Below are 19,700 nucleotides of genomic sequence, written 5' to 3' on the forward strand. Positions count from 1 at the left end.
AAAAACTACAGAAAAGCCCAAAGGACAGGTGCACGTCCCGGACACGTAAGAAATCTGAACCTTTTCATAATTTGGCATTGAGTTTTCACCTTTAAAAATCAGATTATGAAGGACCAAAATGTTCTTGGCAGGGGGTGGACAGGCAGGTGACAAGGCCTTCTGCTAATGTGGCTTTGTCTGGCAGTCTCCTTTAAGAAGCTGCACTTTTTCCCCTCAGCAGTTTCTCTGGACAGGGAACTTGACAGTTGGCTTCTGCACCTCAAAAGCCCTCAGCAAGGAGGCTCCTCGGCAGCACTGACCCAACCAGGAACTGGTCAAATGTGAATAATTTGGCACCAGGTTCCCTGTGGGGCCAAATGTTCACCCAACACTCACCAAGCCCTAGTACTTAGCATGTTCGCAATGACCTGTAAATATTCCCGAGGGACAGAAATTAAAATTGACATTGTACAGTGGAGAAAACAGGGGTTCAGAGCTAAAGTGACTCACAAGAATGCCTCTGGAAAACAACTAAACCTCCAAGTCATGGCCTATGTCCCAACATGAGAAATAGTTTGGACCCAGGTTCACTCAGGCCATAGTAGCCTCTGAGACGAGGAACCTTTGAACAGGCTGCGGGCGCTGGGAGTAGCATGACCAGGGAGCTTCTAAAATCATAGAAATGCCAAAAGTTTGGCTTGGTAGCAAGAGCTTTAAACTTAAATCACTGGCTTCCACCTACTCCCACAAGGCAGGCCATGTATGTACCTACATCATGTGTACAGACACCAGTCTGTGTGAAGGACAGGCTTACAGAAGACGGAGATCAGAGATCCTCCTGTCTCTGTCTCAATGACTGAGCTGTGTGTCCCCAGATCCGAGGCAATCTACCACCAGTAGATCCTCTTTAGAAAATGGAAGTGGTTTTATCCTAGAATTGCTGCGAATGTACAAATATTTACAACTCAAATAGTTCTTCCTGGCATGGCCCTAAACGATTCTTATCAGCTTTCCTAAGGAGCGAATCACCCACATGATCAAATCAAATCTTTCAGAAAATGCCAATGATGTTCTCAAAAACACAAGATATACTTTTCTCATATTCTGGCTCACAACTAATTGAAGACCAGAATGTTCGTCTGGCTCGGTGGTATATCCCCATAGTTACATCACTATTGAGGCTGAAACAAGAATTTAGTTGTGTTGTTCCTATGATAGTTTCTAAACATAATCGAATTTTACAAATAAATATGGCCAATATAGCCCAATAGGCAGAGGGTGTCCTTTCAATGGTAGGGCAACTTGCCTAGCAACCCGCTAGCAGTTGACAACAGGAAAACAGAACTTTAAATGACCGGGCAACAGAAGTTCTTCTTTTACGACATTATTTGCTGCCTGGCGTCTCCCTAGTGTCACCAGGGAGGAGGTGCCTTAAATTCCTGCTAAGTCAGTCTTCCGCAACATTCGAAGACAGAGCAAGGTCCCTCAAGCCTGACTTCTTAAAACCACACCGTAAGTTACCCGGGTGTGTCCTTCTCAAAGTAAAACTGGTTGAAGCATTCACGTTATCAAAGTAAGGCTAGCAGAGAGTGGATGAGACAAGAAAGGGACCATCTCTAATCTGCCATCATTTCAAACTCAGAAGAGCCTTTCGTCTTTAATGTGCAACATACCGATTCGGTAACTTATTTACAAAATTTATGGAAATTGTTAACAGGGAGTTAATTGATTTAAGTCACCTGATTACCACAGTTAATTAACCACACTAACTTAATCTTCTTTGCAAACATCAACTAATCATTTCCCAGGTGTCAGGGACTCCTTGAATAAAAATGACCCCTCTCTCCTCTTCAAGGGAGATTCCTGTGTGTTTTCTTTTCGGATTCCAACCAAACAACAAGCAAGATCTTTTTCTTATATGGCTATATTGAAAGGGCTTCCATCTCTCCCTGGCTTCCCTCCCCCCACCCTTCCATTATAATAAAGGAAATCCAGCCGTGTGACTTCACCGACCATGTCATTTTGAATTACTTCAAAAACCAGCAGAGAACACTTCTTGAATAAAAATGAACAAATGAAAGGCAATCGAGACTTTCGTCTAGGAAAGTGAATTTCCAGAAAAAAAAAAAAAAGACTTTATTTGCTGGGGCTGGTTATAAAGGGAGAGCTCAAAGGAACAGGGGCAGGGGTTGAACTCTCATCCCGACTATGGTTGTTACATTAATACATACATAGATTAATATTTATAGAAATAGGAGTTGGGTGTAGCTCAATGGTAGAGCACATGCTTAGCATGAAGGGCTCTGTCTAGCATATTCCCAACATGTTACAATATATGTGTACAGTAATGTACAAACATCTTAGTCTATGGTAATTTAAAATAAGATAGAACAGCTCACAAATACAAACATTCAAATCCTGTTGCTATAAAAACCTGTAAAAAATTTATTAATTTTTACATATATAAAAACTAAGGTTAGGTGTGTGGTGGTGCCCAGCTTTAAGTCTACCACAGAGGCAGGGGGACCTCTGTGAGTCTAAGGCCAGCCTGGTTGACATAGTGAGCTCCAGCCATGTCTCAAGTGAACAACAGCAACATCTCACCCCTGCCACCGAAAGTGGTGAGCTAAGGAAGCAAGCAATGTTACTGGGGTGATCAGAAACAGCCCATGCAGTTTCCCCTCTCTTCAGTTCTCAATTAGTGTCTTTATCATTTTTCTTCTGAATAAAGGGAGTCAACTGTCTTTGATCTACCCATGCAGGGAACCTCTGGAGGAGGTCAGGACAGTAAGTCACACTTAGATTCCCTCAAGAGTTCTGGGGCTTGAAGAAATGGCCATCTCTCTTTACTTCTCTTTCTCGTTCCTTCACCCACATCAGAATGTCTGAAAAGTCATTGTAAATTAAGAGATTTTATTGCAACTGTGGGCATCCCTTTTCTTCGGTTTCCCTCACAGGGAAACGGCGTAGGCTCTGTGCTCTTAACAGCTCAGGTCCCTCATGGTATGCGCATTCTCTTGTCTGCTCTGCTGGGTTTAATCATTTACAGTGAGAAGCATCGAGCCTTCAATTTTTAAGCCACACATTTTGTTTTTCCCAGAACCTCAGCTTCCATTGATTGCTTAGCAAATTCCTTCTACACTTCGCTGCACCAAATATTAGGGGAGAAGTAAATTTTTATGTCAGAAGTATACTTAAGAAAAAAGAATTCTGGTACATAAAAATTAACTTTAGCAACTAACTTGGAGCCAGGTTTAGGAGCACACAACACTCAGGAGGCTGAAACAGGAGGAATTCAAGGCCAGTTTGTGTAGTAAGACCATACCAAAATCAAAATAAATACAGCAACCAACTAGGGAAGAGTTGCAGTTTTTATTATATGCTAACTTAAAAGGAAAAGGTTTCTTTTATTTTATTGTACTTATTTATTGAGTGGGCGGGTGGGTAGGGGTAGGGGTGCCAGTGTGACATAGTAGGCACATAGAAGTCATGGACAACTAGTCTGTCCCACTACTGTGTGTGTAGGTCCCTAGGGATCAAACCCAAGGCGTCAAGCTTACTCTGTGAGCAGTCCTGCCTGGCCAGATGAATAGTTCATTAGCAGTAAATTAGCCTCCGTTCCCAACTCAAGAACCTCTTCTCAAACTGACCACTGCTCATGGGTCTTAACAATTACATTATTCTGTTGGTTTGACAGATAGGTTTTGTTTTCCTTTTTTTAAGAAAAGATTTTTTTTAAGATTTATTTATTTATTTATTTATTTTATTTATTTATTTATTTATTATGTATACCCACACATCAGAAAAGGGCACCAGATCTCATTACAGATGGTTGTGAGCCATCATGTGGTTGCTGGGAATTGAACTCATGACCTCTGGAAGAGCAGTCAGTGCTCTTAACCACTGAGCCAACTCTCCAGCCAAGAAAAGATCTTTTTGAAACCCAAGCAGACCTGAAACTCACAGTGTAGCCTGGACAGTCCTTCAAACTCACAGCAGAGGTCAACCACATCTAGCTAAACCTTTTCTAGAATCCTATTTCAGGTGAGTTTAGTACGGGCTGTGCTTAACTTTTCAAAGAGGAAATCCCTTTAAAGGCATCTTAAGAACAAGTAATTATACATACCACACACACACACACACAAGTTGGCTTCCTTGTGAGACTCTTACTATCTAGAACCTTCTACCGTATAAAAACATAAAATCATGCCAACTTGGAACTTTAGTCCACAGGGAAACAGCGTCCCACTCTGAAGAACTGACATTTTCAGACATAGCAAGAAATGCTTTGGGACACATACCATAGGACATATCTCCCCTAGCTCACCAGAGTAGCCTCCTCCTGGGTTTAGAGATTCAACCCTCATTTTCTCATCATCTTTTCTAGAACTTCAAATAACAGAATTTGGAGATTCCCCTTCAATATTTTGTCATCATTTCATCCCTAACGTGAAGTTGGAAGAGAATTCCCTATGCTAAAGCACTTAGAATTGAGAAGCACATAGTGATGGGGAAAACAGCTCTCCTAGGTAACAAAATGGTAGCTAGAAGAAGCTCAGCGGACAGAAAGACAGCTAGCACGGGAGGAGGCGGGTAAGAGAAGAAGTATTTTTTTTTTCAACATCAAGGATGTCAAGGGAATCTAAGTCTTATAGCTCCTGGTTTCATCACCCCAGAGTATGGTAAGATCACCACCAACACATGGAATATGCATGAGGGAACAGGACCAAAGGTCGAGCCGCTCTGAAATGAGGTCACCTAATCACAATACAAGGGAGGGTTTGTTTGACGAGGCACGGGGGAATTGTCTTCCACTTTCTTCTACTTTCTCTGACTTATCCGCGGTGTCAGCATTCTGGGCTTTAATTTTAGTTCTGCCACTTAACTACCAGACAAGCCCACCTGTCTTGCCTTGGTCCTTTACTCATAAAATTTCAGGCTGGGCAGTGGTGACACACGCCTTCACTCCCAGCACTCTGAAGTCAGAGGCAGGTGGATCTCAGTGAGTTCGAGGGCAGCCTGGCCTATACAGGGAATTCCAGGCAGCCAGGGCTACACAGAGAAGCCCTAGCTCATAAAAACAAATGAATAAAATTTGCTACTAATAAAGCAGGTGAACTTAATTCTGAAAAATATTTAGTTAGGAACAAATACTTAAAAATTTAGCCATTTGAAGAAAAACCCTGTCTCAGAAAAAAAAAAATTCAGTCATGATTACTAAGCTCATTTTCCCAGCTTTTTACCTGTGTTACTCGGTCATTCCTTGTCTCCAACCTAATTTTGGGGGCATGGGGGTGAGCCTTGACTTTAATGGCTGAGCCATTTCTCCAGTTTTCCAGTCTATTTTTATGTAGGGGAGGCCAGAGGTCAGCCTGGGGAGCCATTCACCCATTAAAAAAAAGGTCTGGGACGAGGTTTGCAGGTCTCCCTGCTTCTCCCGTGCTGAAATGAAATAACAAGCCCACCTTTTTCCAAGGGTGTGGGAGACTAAACTTATGCTTGCAAGACAAACACTTTTACCAACTGAACCATTTTCAACGCTGCCAAGAAGAAAGTCTGTGGCCACGGGACAAGTAGCCTTGGCCTTTATCGGCAGCCTGGGCCCCATTCTTCAGGCCTATTTTTCCGGCATCCATCAGGAACAAGGCTCTGCCTGGGCACCCGAGGCTCTTCCCACCTCGGCCAGCTGCCCCCCAGAGTTGGGAATCCACTCCCCTCTTCAGCGAGGGCCTTTTGTCTAGTTGTTGTTTTCACTGTACCACGGTCCCAGGCAGCTTTCTTTGTGCTCTGTTGAAATACAGAATGACAGTCCACTAACGGGACATGGAAAGACTTTGGCTTATCTTTTTGTAAAAGCTACTGTATCAAATGTGTAGCAAAAAATGCCAGAATGACCTATTGTGTGTGTACAGGGCAATTCTCACAGGATAACCATGGATCTGGAGGGAAACTTAAGAAGGAATGAAGAAGCAGCTACTCTCAAATGCACTGGGGGTGGGGTGGAGTGGGGGGTGTGGGGGTTCAGATGGAGAGAAAGTGTTGCTAAGCCACTTGTTTTGATTAGGACAACAATTTTCTTTTTTCCTCCCTCAGAGTCTAAAAAGGGGCCTCTAGAGACCCTAAGATATTAAGGGCTGGAAAATTCAGGGTAGGAGACTCTGCCCCTTTTCAGTCCTGGGGGGGTTGAATCCAAAGTTTTTGTCCACTGAGTACTTTTTTTTTAAGTCCTAGTTTTATGTGGTGTTTGCTTATGTAAGCACAGAGATAGACAGACAGATAGATAATAGAATAGATGATTGATAGATGATAGATAGACAGATAATAGAATAGATGATTGATAGATAGATGATAGATAGATAGATAGATAGATAGATAGATAGATAGATAGATAGATAGATAGATAGACAGACAGATAGATATGCAAGGGTGACCTGAATGTCTGACTTTCCTGCATCTAGCAGGTTCTTGGATTACAAGTGTACCACCACATATAGTTTGTGTGCTGGGGCTGGAACAAAGATTGGTGCATGTCAGGAAAGCACCCTAAGAACTAAGTTACACCCCCCAACCCTACTTTTTCAAACTTTTAAACAGAATCTCACTATATTATATAGAGAATGGCCTGGAACACAGGCATCTTCCTGCCTCGGGCTCCCAAATGCTGGGATTACAGGCATGAGTCATGTCTGGTTAAAATGATTGAGAAGAGTTCATTCTAAATTGCCCAGACTGACTTCAAATTTGCAATCCTCCTGCCTCAGAGGCCAGTGTAACTAGGATTACTGATATAATAACACTCAGCTGTTGAGGATTCCAGCTCTTAATGTTCATGGGACATCAGTGCACACATCCATCGGACTCTACTTGCCTGTTGCGGAGCCCTATGGATAAAACAATGAATAGGAGAAATGAAAATCCCTGCCTCGAGAATTTACCTCTTAGAGAAGACAAAAAGTAAACAAGCAATTGAGAAGTTCTGTGACTTCACCTCTGATGCTGAGTGATGTAATGGAGAACATGAACCAATCAGAAAAGACTCAGTGGGCAGTTTGAGCTGGTTGTCAACCCAGGCTACAGGTGGCCTGCATGCACATGCACACACAAACACACACACACACACACACACACAAAATCCAATCTTGAGGTTCATTTTATGCCTTTAGTTTAGCACTGTGCATGCTATTCTTCTGCCAATTTTTTTTTTGATTTTTTTTTTTGGTTTTTCGAGACAGGGTTTCTCTGTAGCTTTGGTGCCTGTCCTGGAACTAGCTCTTGTAGACCAGGCTGGCCTCGAACTCACAGAGATCCGCCTGCCTCTGCCTCCCGAGTGCTGGGATTAAAGGTGTGCGCCACCACCGCCTGGCTCTCCTGCCAAATTTAGACAGAGATGCAGGTGTGAAGAACTTGTTTTCACCATGATCGGGGCTTTGCAGAGCAAGGTTAAAGGAGGCCAAGCTCCTGAGAGTGTAAGGAGGAAGTGACTTGAACAGCGATTCTGAACCTGCTGAGGATGTTAATGAGAGACCTGAAGGACAGGGAAGAGGTGGCAAGATCAAAATTCTAAGGCTACAGAGGAAATGGGCTGCCATAGCAACTGCAGAACAGAAAGTTGTCCTGGAGGCCAACGGGCTGCACTGGGGATGCGAGTTCATCTCTAATTCTCAGTTTGCAAAACTAAAAAATGAGAGAGACTCCCATTAACAGTTGTTCTTAAACTGTCTGAGCCCAGATCTACCTGGAAACTTCAAAATACAGGTTCCGTGTTCCTGGTGCAGTGGCTATAGTCTCTGGCCTATGAGTTTATTACAAGCTTTATAAAGCTTCTCAGTAGATTTATTTGATATGGCTTGGAGAGCTGGCTGACATCTACCCAGGGTCCTTAGAAATTATAGCATCCTAAGTTATTGAAGTAAGCAAAGTAGTTAGACTTTTAGGAAGATATCTGAAGCCTGGCACGGTGGCTCACGTCTACTACTCCAGACTTGGAAGGAAGAGGCAGAAATACCAGCCGTGCAAGGCCATCCCAGGGCAAATGAAGGCCTAACTGAAGCCAAACATTGGCGGTTCACAGTTGTGAAGCCGGCACCTCACCAAGGATCAAGTAAGTAGTGTCCCAAGACCAGCCTGGGATACACAGCAAGAGCTAAGAGGGAAAAAAATGGAAGAACGAAGGAAATAAAAACAGAGCAGGTAGGAACAGAGAGGGTAGGTAGGGAAGAAGCCTTCCAGGTTTCATTTCCCCAGACAAGACCAAGAATACATGTAAGCCATTTGTTCTGGCATTACAACGGTAGGAAGGCTGACTGAAGACAACCCTGACACTAGAGAAGAGAGGGTAGAAAAACACAAACTAAAAGAATGAAAGACTAGCTGAACCAACCTCACTGAAACTCTACTCCAGCTCGGGATTTTTCACATCCAGGAGCCAGGAAATACTCTATTGTTTTATCCAGTGTGGTTTGGATTTTCTATTTGTTTCTTTAAACAAAAAATATTCTCCACACCCTTCCCCACATCAGAATTAAAAGAATGTGGGAGTCCATGCCAGCTACTTTTCCTCCCCCCACCTTTAGTAAGGTTAAATAAAATATAGCCAATATTGACATATCCCAGATCAAATATATCCAGTCTTAAATTCAGTGCATCATCAGGCCCTGTAATTTTTGTACCCACGACACTGAGGTAAGAGTGCCAAGAGTTCAGGACTAGCCTGAGTTAGCTACATAATGATTCCAGACCAGCCTGGGCTACAAGACAAAACCAAAACGTCTCAGAAAGACCAAAAACGTAATTGTGTATGGTGGTACACACCTACCATTCCAGCACTTGGTGGGTAAGTGCGGGAGGATCAGGAGTTCAAGGCTAGCCTGGGTTAACATGAGACATTTAAAAAATTAAGCTAGTTCCAGCAATCATGGTGGTACATGGCCTGAACCTCAGAAGGCAGAGGCAAACTAGCCTGCTCTAAATAGAAAGACCCTGCCTCAATTTTTTTAATAATTTATTTAAATTTACTTTATGTGCATTGGTGTGAAGGTGACAGATGGTGTCAGATCCCGTGGAATTGGAGTTACAGACATTTTTCAGCTGCCATGTGGATGCTGGGAATTGAACACCGGGTCCACTGGAAGAGCAGCCAGTGTTCTTAACCACTGAGCCATCTCTCCATACAGTCAACTACTGTATTTAAGGACATGAAATTTTTTGCAGCTTTTAATCAGAAACTGTCCTTGTTAAAAATAAAAAAAAGTCACAGAATTGCTCCCAAATTACATGCAAATGTTTGCTACTTAATAGACAATTGTTCTTATGAGGATTCAAGAAATTCTAGCCTGACAGAATGGTAGTCACATCTTTTTCAGGTTTCAGCCTCTTTTGGACCCTCAGAAGTATTTGCATTGCCACATCGTGGGCCTCAGCATTAAGTGATAAATAAAGGTTTATTTTCAAAGTTAGGAGGAATTACTGGCTGTCAGTACATCTGCTTGAAAGAGCTCTTTGGTTATTGCTTACAAACTGGGATCCCAAGATCCGCAGACAATAAACAAGTCATTGTATCCATGGTAACAGTGGCTTAACTTTTCAATGCAGAGACTGGTAATTGCATTTTCTTCTTTCATTCATTTCTTACTGTTTCTTCTAACCTTGGGGTTCAGCCTGATCTGAGGGCTATTGATGAAACACATTGAAATTTCAGAGTTAAAAAAACCACATACAGTCAGCTGGGCAGTGGTGGTGCACACCTTTAATTCCAGCACTCAGAGGCCAGCAGATCTGTGAGTTCAAGGCCAGCCTGGTCTGCAGAGTGAGCTCCAGGACAGCCAGACTTACTGTCATTTTCTGGGAGAGACATTTTCTTTATTGCTGTCCTTTTAAATCACAAGTGACCACTGCACTTTAGAAAACAGAATGTCTCCACTTTCTTAGCATCTATCACAGATTTTGATTAAGGACTGACAAAGTAACAATCAAAATAAATTTATCTGTCAAGAAAAATATTTTCTACCCTTTACAGAACAAGCCTCTGGCTTTGCTAGGAACTCCTTTATAGGTACCAGGATGTATTCTGACTCCACAGATCTTAACCCATCTCCAGATGCTTCTGTTTCCTTCTAGCTCATCCCATAGTACTGATCAAGAGTTTGGAACAAGGACTAAGTCCAGGAACCAAACAAATAAATGATAAACTAGAAAAGAAATCACAGCAAAATGAAGCTGTACGATGGACTGAAGAATTCCATGCTCTGACCTTGCCACTCATTTTCCCAAACGTTTTTTCTCTTCACATTGCCCAAATGGGGCCGAGTGGTGGTGGTGCATGCCCTTAATCCCAGCACTCAGGAGAGAGGCAGGTAGATCTGTGATGTGAGTTCAAGGCCAGCCTGGTCTACAGAGCAAGTTCTAGGACTGCCAGACTACAAAGAAATTTTGTCTCCTGAAACCACCAGGAGAAAAGAAAAACTTTAGTCAGAAAATAAACTCTAGAAGCTCTTCTAAACCTGAAATGCTGGGTTGGTTGGAGTTATGGCTCTATGGTAGAGGACCTGCCTGGCACACGGGAACCTGTAGATTTAATCTTTAGTATGGCCACAGTTGTAAAGTTGCAACATGATTCCAGGAACATAGAATGTCCTGTCTTTTACCTTAATGTTCCCAATACTTTCCTCCTCCTTTCAACTCATGTTAGCTTGGGACTGCCAGCTCTAGCAAAATTTCCATACGCCTCTCAAATCTGTCTGCACATTCAAAATGAAAATAGTATCATTAACCAATTTCATCAAATAAGGTTTTGTATCTGATTTACAGTTCAGCCTGTGTTCACTGTTCTCTTCACAACCTTACCCTAATTTCTTCCTGAGGCCCACACTTTGGCTACAAAGTCACAACCAATAGGGAGCACCTCTTCCCCTGGGTAAGGGGATCAATTGTCTGATAAGCTTACAATTAAGAAAAGCCATTGAAATGTAATCAAATTAATGCTAGTAGATGCTGTCTATTAGCTATTTCCCTAATTTACTCTGTACAACCACTCTGAAGTGGATGTGAATGGAAGCCCAATTTATAGACAAGAGTGAATCATGGCTCCTAAAGCAGGAACACTGATTTTCTTGGGTAATAAGAAAAAAAAAATAAGTAGGATTCAAACCAAGAGTCTTAATCTAAAATCCCAAGCACCACCCACATCCTCATGGACCTCTACAGAACACTAAAGCAAACTTGGCATTTCAAAACAAACCACTACCAATCATTTTCAAATCGAAACCCAAAGCTGACATAGAAGCATATCCAATCTTCCTTAAACCAGCGAGGTCCTGGGAGGGCTAGCCGGGAACCAGAGAATGACCGTCTCAGAGCAGTACAGTGGCTACCAGCTCACCTACACGCTATGGGTTTGTAAGGCATCTCAGTAGCATCGATTCCTTTTAATCTCTTCAGATTTAAAGTTAATATGAAAGCCATTCCAGTTGTACCAATGAGTGCTTCCTCCATCTCGTTTTCTCCATTCTAGAGCAGAGCTGGGACAACAGGTGTGTTTGTAGGTGTTCTACACTCACACTCAGAATCCGTGTGTGTGTGTGTGTGTGTGTGTGTGTGTGTAGTAAGAACGTACAGTTGGAAGACAGGTCTCATGTAGCCCAGGCTGACTTGGAATTCCCCATTTAGCTGAAGCTAGACATGAACTTCTGATCCCACTGCCTCTACCTCCCTACTTCTAGAATTAAAACACATGCTCCAACTCCTGCCTTTAAACACAGCACAGAGGTAGCTGTGCATGCCAGGCCAGCCAAGACTACATACATTGTAAGACCCTGTCTCAAAAAATAACAAGGAAGGCAGAAAGTGGTGGCGCAAGCCTTTAACTCAGCACTTGGAAAGCAGAGTGCAGGATATCTGAGTTCAAGGCCAGCCTAGTCTACAGAATGAGTTCCAGGAAAGCCAGGACTGTAACCTAGAGAAACCGTGTCTTGAAAAGTTAAAAAAAAAAAAAAACACCCTACCACGCCTGCTTCCCTTGTTTTAGCTTCACTTATTTGTGGCCTGGGGGCACATGTAGCCAGAGGCAGGGCAATGCCTCTCATGCAGAAGCCCCAGCTTTTGATCCTAGAGCCAGAATGAAGAAATGAGCATTTCCTAAGTACCCTATAATTGCTTGTTACCCTGTTTTAGCTGCTAAGACTTAATAGCCAAAGTCAATGACAATGAATGTTTTTTAAAATACTGTAAAGTAGGTTCTAGATGTCAATATTTTTAAATATAATAAAATTGCATTCAAAAATGTTTAAACTTCAGTGCTTGTTGTTGATGTTTGTTTCTTGTTTTTTGGCTTTACTACTTAGCTCTGCTCAGATTAAAGGTATGTGCAACGGCCAGGCCAATGGTTTTGTTATTATAGTTGTTTTAAGAGACAGGATTTTTCTGTGTAGCTTTGGAGCCTGTCCTGGAACTTGCTTTGTACACCAGGCTGGTCTTGAACTCAAAGAGATTCAACTAAAGGCATGTGCCACTACCACCCAGCTAGGCCAGTGTTCTCAAAGTGCTTGTCTAGAACCAGTGATTATTAACCAGGACCTAATAATTCCCCAGACTTCAGTTCTGCAGCAGTCCACACAACAAAACGCCAAGATCTTCAGGAATGTGCATTGATGCCCCAAAAATTTACAAAAAGGATCTGAAGATGTTGGGGCACTGATGTGGCATAAGTTCTAGACCAAGCTGGAAGCTGAGGTCCTGAGTTTACCTTAACCTTTCAATGGATTCCTCTTTGGCCTCGTGGACATTCTGCTACAGCCTCTTTCAATCTCATTAAAGACTGCCAAGGTCATCTACTTGTCTTTCTCTGCTTCATCTGATAAGCATGGTTCACCAGAAAGGAATCTAAAAGTCTCAACCAGAGAGGGTGGGGACATCTAAAAAAGGAGATAAACAAAGAGAAACTGACTCCATCTGGGCTCTATCACAGATTACATTGCCCTTAGGCCAGGAACTTAACCCCATTCTTTCCACGCTTTTCCCCCTCCTCCCTGCTGGGTTAACCACCCATCAGACTTAGATCCCTAAAATTCCCTCCAGCTACAGATGCTTCCATTCCAAGATGATTGAAGAGTGGAGACAGAAGCCTATTAAAACCTGAAAGCAATGCAAGCAGAAGTAGAAACCACCCTGACATAATTACAACAGCAAATAAGGTTTCAGAGGCAGGTGAGGGACCAAAAATATGCAGCCTTGATTATTACAGGTCCCACTAAATGGGTCATCGCCACAAGAGTTTAAGCCAATAACCGAACTGTATCAGATTAAAGAATATCAATTTAAGATGGATAACAGATTCTTAAAAAATAAAAAGAGAAGAAAAGGAATCATTTCAAAATACATCCTAAGGTCTAGGGAATCCTCAAAGAGTGGAGAATGTTCAAGATTGTCTGAGCAGCAGGTAAAGGTGCTTGCCACCAAGCCTGGCCACTTGAGCTGGATCCCGGGATCCACATTCTCTTCCACAGGCACGGACACTCCCACATATATGAATACAAGTTTTTTTTTAAAAAAAAATCCTTTTGGGGGCTGGAGAGATGGCTCAGTGGTTAAGAGCATTGCCTGCTCTTCCAAAGGTCCTGAGTTCAATTCCCGGCAACCACATCGTGGCTCACAGCCATCTGTAATGAGGTCTGGTGCCCTCTTCTGGCCTGCAGACATACACACAGACAGAATATTGTATACATAATAAATAAATAAATATTTTTAAAAAATCCTTTTCTGTGTCTTTGAAAACATGTTGACAAATAAAAGATAAGCCACTAGTTTATTTTCATCGTCTATTTTTCTCTTCATTGGGCTAAGTATTTTACATAATTTACCTTCCTATGGTCATCCATACCAGGACATTCTCACTAAGTCAACTGAGTAGTTCTCTAATCTGAGCGTTCTGCCAGGTATGCCAGTGTACTCTTTAAACCTGACTCAAGAAGCTGAGACAGGAGGATCACAACCAGCAGTGACTACAGGTCAGTCTGAGACACACTGGCTCATGAAAAAAAATATTAATAAAAATAATCAGTTATCAAGACAAAGAATGATGAGACTTGGGTTCTTCAAAGCCTGAGGAACTCCCGGCATTGCACACCTAATCCCAGCACTCAGGAGACAGAGGCAGGCTGATCTGAGTTCCAGACCAATATGATCTACAAAGTTCGAGGTCGGTCAGGGCTTCCTGTGTGGGGAGTGGGGGAAGCCTGAAGAACTTAGCCATGTTAAGTGAACATTACACTACCACATCTGCTTAAAGACCTGCTGAATCCTTCCCAGCTTTTTGGATATGACACTTTGGATAGAAACTTTCCACACAGAGACAAAAAAGCACACTAAACACTGGGGCTCTATTTAGTGCATGATATATAACCCTAAACACTGTGCACTCTCCCTACCTCCCACACACACACACACACACACACACACAACAGTAAATCCCTTTTCTAGGTTTCCAATACTTCAGAAAGATGTTCAAAGCAAGAATTGTTAGTCCTCTTCTCCTGCCACCCACCCCTCCCTTTCGAAAGATTTTTGCAAGCCTGGTGCTTCCAAACTTCCCAGGAAGTCTGAGATGGGTGCTGCTCGGAGTGCTGTATAATTACTTGATTCCCTCTAAGGAGCTTATGCTAAGAATTGAGGGGAAAAAAAGCAGATTAACCATTTGAATACATGCCACGGCCCATCCACAAGCCCTCCCCTCTCGCCTCTATAAATGGGGGCTTCCACAGTCCTCACCCATCAACCCCCAATATGTGATCTAGGGAAATCAATTTATTGCTTTGACTAATCCTGCAACAATAGGGGTTTCATTTTTATTGTGGGGCAATTAAGTTGTCGGTCGGGGGGAAAGGAGGGAGGGGAAAGGGGGGACTGGCCCATCCCCACAGACAGATTAGTCCCTGCGGTGGCAGCAGCGTCCACTCTGTCTGTCTGGTGGTCGGTCACACGCAGCTCCAGGCTGCTACCTAGCAACGAAAGCCAGGGAAAGAGCTCTCTCTCTCTCTCTCTCTCTCTCTCTCTCTCTCTCTCTCTCTCTCTCTCTCTCTTCATTCGCTCTTCAGTCCTCTTCATTTCTTTTAGCTTGTCTTTCATTTTCTTCTCTTATACTTTCCTATTCTGAACTCCTCTCTCTTTGCTCTGTTTCGCGGGGGGCGCTAACTCCCAGACAACTTGAAAAAGTTTGTAGGCACCTTAGAAACTCTCCGCATTCCAGCCCCAAAACTCGGGCGCAGCAAACCAGCTCCATTCATCAACACAAAAGCACCCGCTCCGGGTAGGAAAGGGAAAGCCCTCAAGAAAGTACTTAGTGTATCAGTGGCTTTCTCTGCCAATCCCACCTCCCGGCCTTATCTGGCTTCGTAAGTGATCGGTATCAAGAGCTGCGGTCTCTAGGGGGTCACCGCGGGACGGAGTTTCGTCACTGCTGGAAGGGAGGTTCTGGCCAACCGCCCCGGGCGCGCAACGGGATCGGCTCTCCCGCGCCGGTCGGAAGCTGCAGGTGGAAAATTGCGCTGGGAGCTACGTGTCGGACCGGCCCCGCCCCGGCTAGAAGAAAGCTGCAGACCCACGCGGGAGACCCTCATTCTCCAGGTTCCAGCCTGAAAAGCGGTGAGGGCCACGACTAATTCCCGTGGGAACAAAGGCGCAATCGCCGCGGGGTGAGCTGTCACAGAAGTCTGTGAGACCGCGTTCCCCAGCCAGCAGAGGAACCGCGCTGCGTTTATCACTCCTAGGGTCACCGGAGAGCTCAAGCCCCGCCGACCTCGCCACCGCTCACCCTCGCCCCGCTCCACTCTGAAAAGCCTAGGGTGGACTGCGCAGCGCGCCTGGCTCCTGCAGGTGGCCGCTTACCTTGGCCACTGACTGGCGCCAGGTAGGCAACTATCGCCAGCAGCAGCATCCACGCTGTCGCCGCGGCCGGGCGCTCCATCCCGGAGAGCGCCCTGACCTCGCCGTTCCTTCCCCGGGAGGTGGGCGCGCGTCGCAGGAGGCACAGGAAGCAACTCCGCTGCGGATCGCGGGTCTCGCTCAGCAACTCCGCTGGCTGCTAGAGGCAGAAAGCCGGCCCGGATCCCTGAGGCACCAGTTTTCTACCCGCGCCAGTCCCCACCCTCCAGACTGTGCATAAAGCGCTTTAGGCCAGACCGCCCCGGAACTAGCATGCGGGAATCCAATGGGCCAGGCCCCCTGCCGCCCGGCCCGCCCCCTGCACTTTGCGACTCTGGGAGGAGTGGGCACTCGAACACTTGCGCGATAGCACATGCACACTCCACACGCGCGCACGCTTAAGCACGTTCTCATCCAGGAGCTCGCGCACCGGGCACACAAACACACTGCCTCACAAGTTAGGGAGCTCATACCCCTCAGTCTCGTACACATTCCACAGTCATACTCAATCACTGACAATCACCGCTACTCACACACGAGTAAGCGCTGCCCTCGCCATTCAGAGAGATTTGTCTAGAGATGCAGGCAGGCTAGACGGCCAATGAAGAAATTTGCCTACGACACAAACTTTACTAGAGTTTGAGAACGGAGATAGAAAGGAAATTGGGGGGGGGGAGGTTCAAGAGAAGCGACAAAAAAAAAAAGAAAAGAAAAGATGAAAAAGGAAAGAAAAGCAATGAAAAGGGAAGGGAATAGAAAAAAAGTTGGGAGTGTGGTGGGGCATGCTTTTCTTCCCAGCCCTAGTTAGATGCACCTAGGCGAGGGTATCGTCTGCAGAGCGAACCACAGGACAGCCAGAGCAAGGTAAAGAGAACCTTTCTGGAGAAGGAGGACGAGAAGGAAGAGGACGAGAAAGGAGGGAGGGAGACAGGGAGAGGAGAGGAGAGGAGAGGAGAGGAGAGGAGAGGAGAGGAGAAAAAAAGAAGAGAGAGACTCAGGGAAAGGCACAGAAGGGCTGCAGAGTCCCATGAATTTCAAACCCTGGCCTAAACTCGCTAAGCTCCTTCGGGCCCCTGCTTTCCCCTGACATGATGCAGGCTGCTTTCAAGGGTTTGCTTGTGTTGGGGGTTGGGGGGATTCTGTCGTTGCTGTGGAGGCGATGTCTATCTAGCCTCTTGAGCGCTGCATCTACAGGTGTCACAGCCAGATAGCTTCTCTTACAACTCCATTCACCTTGAACAAAACTTGGGAGGAGGGGCTGTCTTCTCCGTGACGCCAGTAATGAAACATCAGGGGTTTGGGGGATCCCGCGGTTCCCTGGGGGCCACACTGAACCTGTTAACTGCGGGTGGACCTTAAGCAAGCCCCTCAGGCCATGGTCCCCAGCTGTGCGAGACTCAGCGGCGCTGAGACTAGCCAGTTGGTGCAATTGATTGAGATCGCTGGGAGTCCCGCGGGAGTACGGACTGTTTCCCGGGCTCAGACCATCCCGAAATCTTTTGCCCCGGCAGCTACAGTGGGTCGGTAGAGCCCGGATCCAAGGAGTCATTTCCTTCAGGCAAAGGGCTGTGACGTAAGGAGGCGGCTATCCACGTGGTGCCGGAGTAGGGTCCCCCCACCCCCCTCCCTGGAGTGACAGCCTGTCAGTCACTGCCGGCTTCTTCTGCCCTTGCACGTATAGTCTGGGCCTCTGCTGACCACTGCAGCGTGGCTTAAATTGGCGAAGTTTGGGGATGGGAGACAAATTGTTACTTTGGGATGGTAAATCCAGACACACACACACAAAAAAAAAAAAAAATTAATGCTTAAAACAGCTTTGTGATAATAGTGAAGTCCCGGACTGGGAAATAAAAGTTTGATGCCTTGGTCAAAGTCTCCTGCTGTGCGGCGCTCAAGAGGAGGAAGAATTAAAGACACTAGAGGAGTGTAGACGTGTAAAAGGGACAACGGGTGGGGACTGGTGAGGGGCACGGTGCTGCACTCCAGTCTCAACGGATGATTTATGCCTGTTCCAGAACGATGGTACAAGACTGCGCTGGGCTAATGCAGGCTCGAAGCCTTCCAGAGATTGCATGATCATCCAGAGTCCTTGCGTCCTTGCACCTCAACCGGTTGCAGAGAACATCAGCCCGGTCCTGAGGCGCATGGTGTGTGTGTGTGTGTGTGTGTGTGTGTGTGTGTGTGTGTGTGTGTGTGTGTCCTTTCACTGTGGCGGTCCAGGGATCCAAACATTCCTTTCTGCGCTGAAGGGTTTTCCTCATTGTTGCTGCCTTTGTGCATTAGTGTTGCCAATTTACCGGAATTCCAGACGTGGTTGCACAGCAGGGCTCAGACTGACCACACCAGCCCAGCCGCGTTTGTGTAGGGGACCACGCAGCGTTAATCCCAGAATAACGCAGAAAGGGGAGGGGGACATAAAACGGTGGGGATGGGAGGGGTGAGTAAGACAGCGTGATCTATCCTCCCTCACACTTTTCCAGTAGAGAAGAAGAAACACCGTCTCAACGCAATTCCAGATCTACTGCCCTAGAAGGAGGTCTGCACCGCACATGTTTTTCTCGGGTATTTGTTTATACCTAAGGATGCTTGTGGCTAGATTTGGAGAATTAAGCCTATGGACCAGTTTTTTTGGAAAGGCCCAAAGTAATTCGTTTGGGATGTAAGCCAGCATCGCATCACTTCTATCTGATGCAAAAGTGTGATTTGTTTCACATTTCTCTCTCCCTATGTGTTCATGGGCTCTACAGACACTCGCTGGCAAGGGACATGGGAAAGCGCTCAAAAGTGAACTTTACTGAGTACATTTATGCCAAGTAGCTTCCTTGACAGACATTTTTGTTATCTATATTATCCTACTCCCTCATCTCAATGTCAAATTATTAGAAATATATCCAAGTATTTGCTTCTACCATGAGCCAATTTCATGCTCCCTGCCCTGATCGTGAGGTTATACAGTCCCCTTGAGTAAAATCAAATTTCCATTAATAATAATCCAACCCTGGATTTCCTCCTGAGTACCACTGCCCCAGCTGCCCCCTGGACAGCTCCAATATAAACGTCACAGGATTCAGCCTGAGTCCAAAGCTCCAGGTCTTGAGTAAGTAGCCATCACCATCCACTAGCGCCTAAGATATTCTTGATCCTCCTGCTTCTTACATCCAAATGCAATGGATCGTGAATTCTGCAAAAATCCAGTTCCATTCACTTCCTTAATATCGTCGTCATAGTCACCAACCTCTTTCATCTGCATTATAGCAAGAACCTTATCATTGGTTCCTTGCTCTCAATGCTGCTCTTCCCACCTGTTTTCCATCCAGGAAAGAACTACTTGTTTTAACAACAACAAATGTCATTACATGTATTTATGTATTTGTTGGGAGAGGGATGCTTGCCCGTGTCCCAGGCATATGTATAAGTCAGAGCACAGTTTCTGGAGTGGGGTTCTCTCCTTCCACCATGTGGATTCTGTGGACCAAATTTGGGTTGCCAAGCTTTGTGGCAGTCACCTTTACCTATGGATCCATCTGTCTAGTCCCTATTTTTTTTTAATTACTTCATTTTGTTTTGGAGACAAAGCCTCATGTAGCCATGCTGTCCTGTGTAGCACATAACAGTCAGGCCACACAGACTCTGAGAGAGGAGGTGGGAAGAGTGGAAGAGTCAGAGCACCAGGAGGAAGTCTGCTGTGAAATCTTGTCTTCTAGAAATGACAGGGAAGCCGGGCGGTGGTGGCGCACGCCTTTAATCCCAGCACTCGGGAGGCAGAGGCAGGCGGATCTCTGTGAGTTCGAGGCCAGCCTGGTCTACAA

At 45.2% G+C, this 19,700-nt stretch overlaps 1 protein-coding gene across 1 annotated transcript in view; it reads right to left on the bottom strand.

The window, feature by feature from the left end:
• The window catches only part of Lrp2 (LDL receptor related protein 2), a 128,188-nt gene extending 112,254 nt beyond the window's left edge, over positions 1 to 15,934 (bottom strand). The window contains exon 1 of the mRNA XM_005346519.2: positions 15,856 to 15,934. Coding sequence (XP_005346576.1) covers positions 15,856 to 15,934 — 79 coding nt within the window. The remainder of the gene's footprint in view (positions 1 to 15,855) is intronic.
• Between the last annotated feature and the right edge of the window lie 3,766 nt (positions 15,935 to 19,700).

This window comes from Microtus ochrogaster, chromosome 4 (genome assembly GCF_000317375.1).
Source record: "Microtus ochrogaster isolate Prairie Vole_2 chromosome 4, MicOch1.0, whole genome shotgun sequence".
Lineage (NCBI taxonomy): Eukaryota > Metazoa > Chordata > Mammalia > Rodentia > Cricetidae > Microtus > Microtus ochrogaster.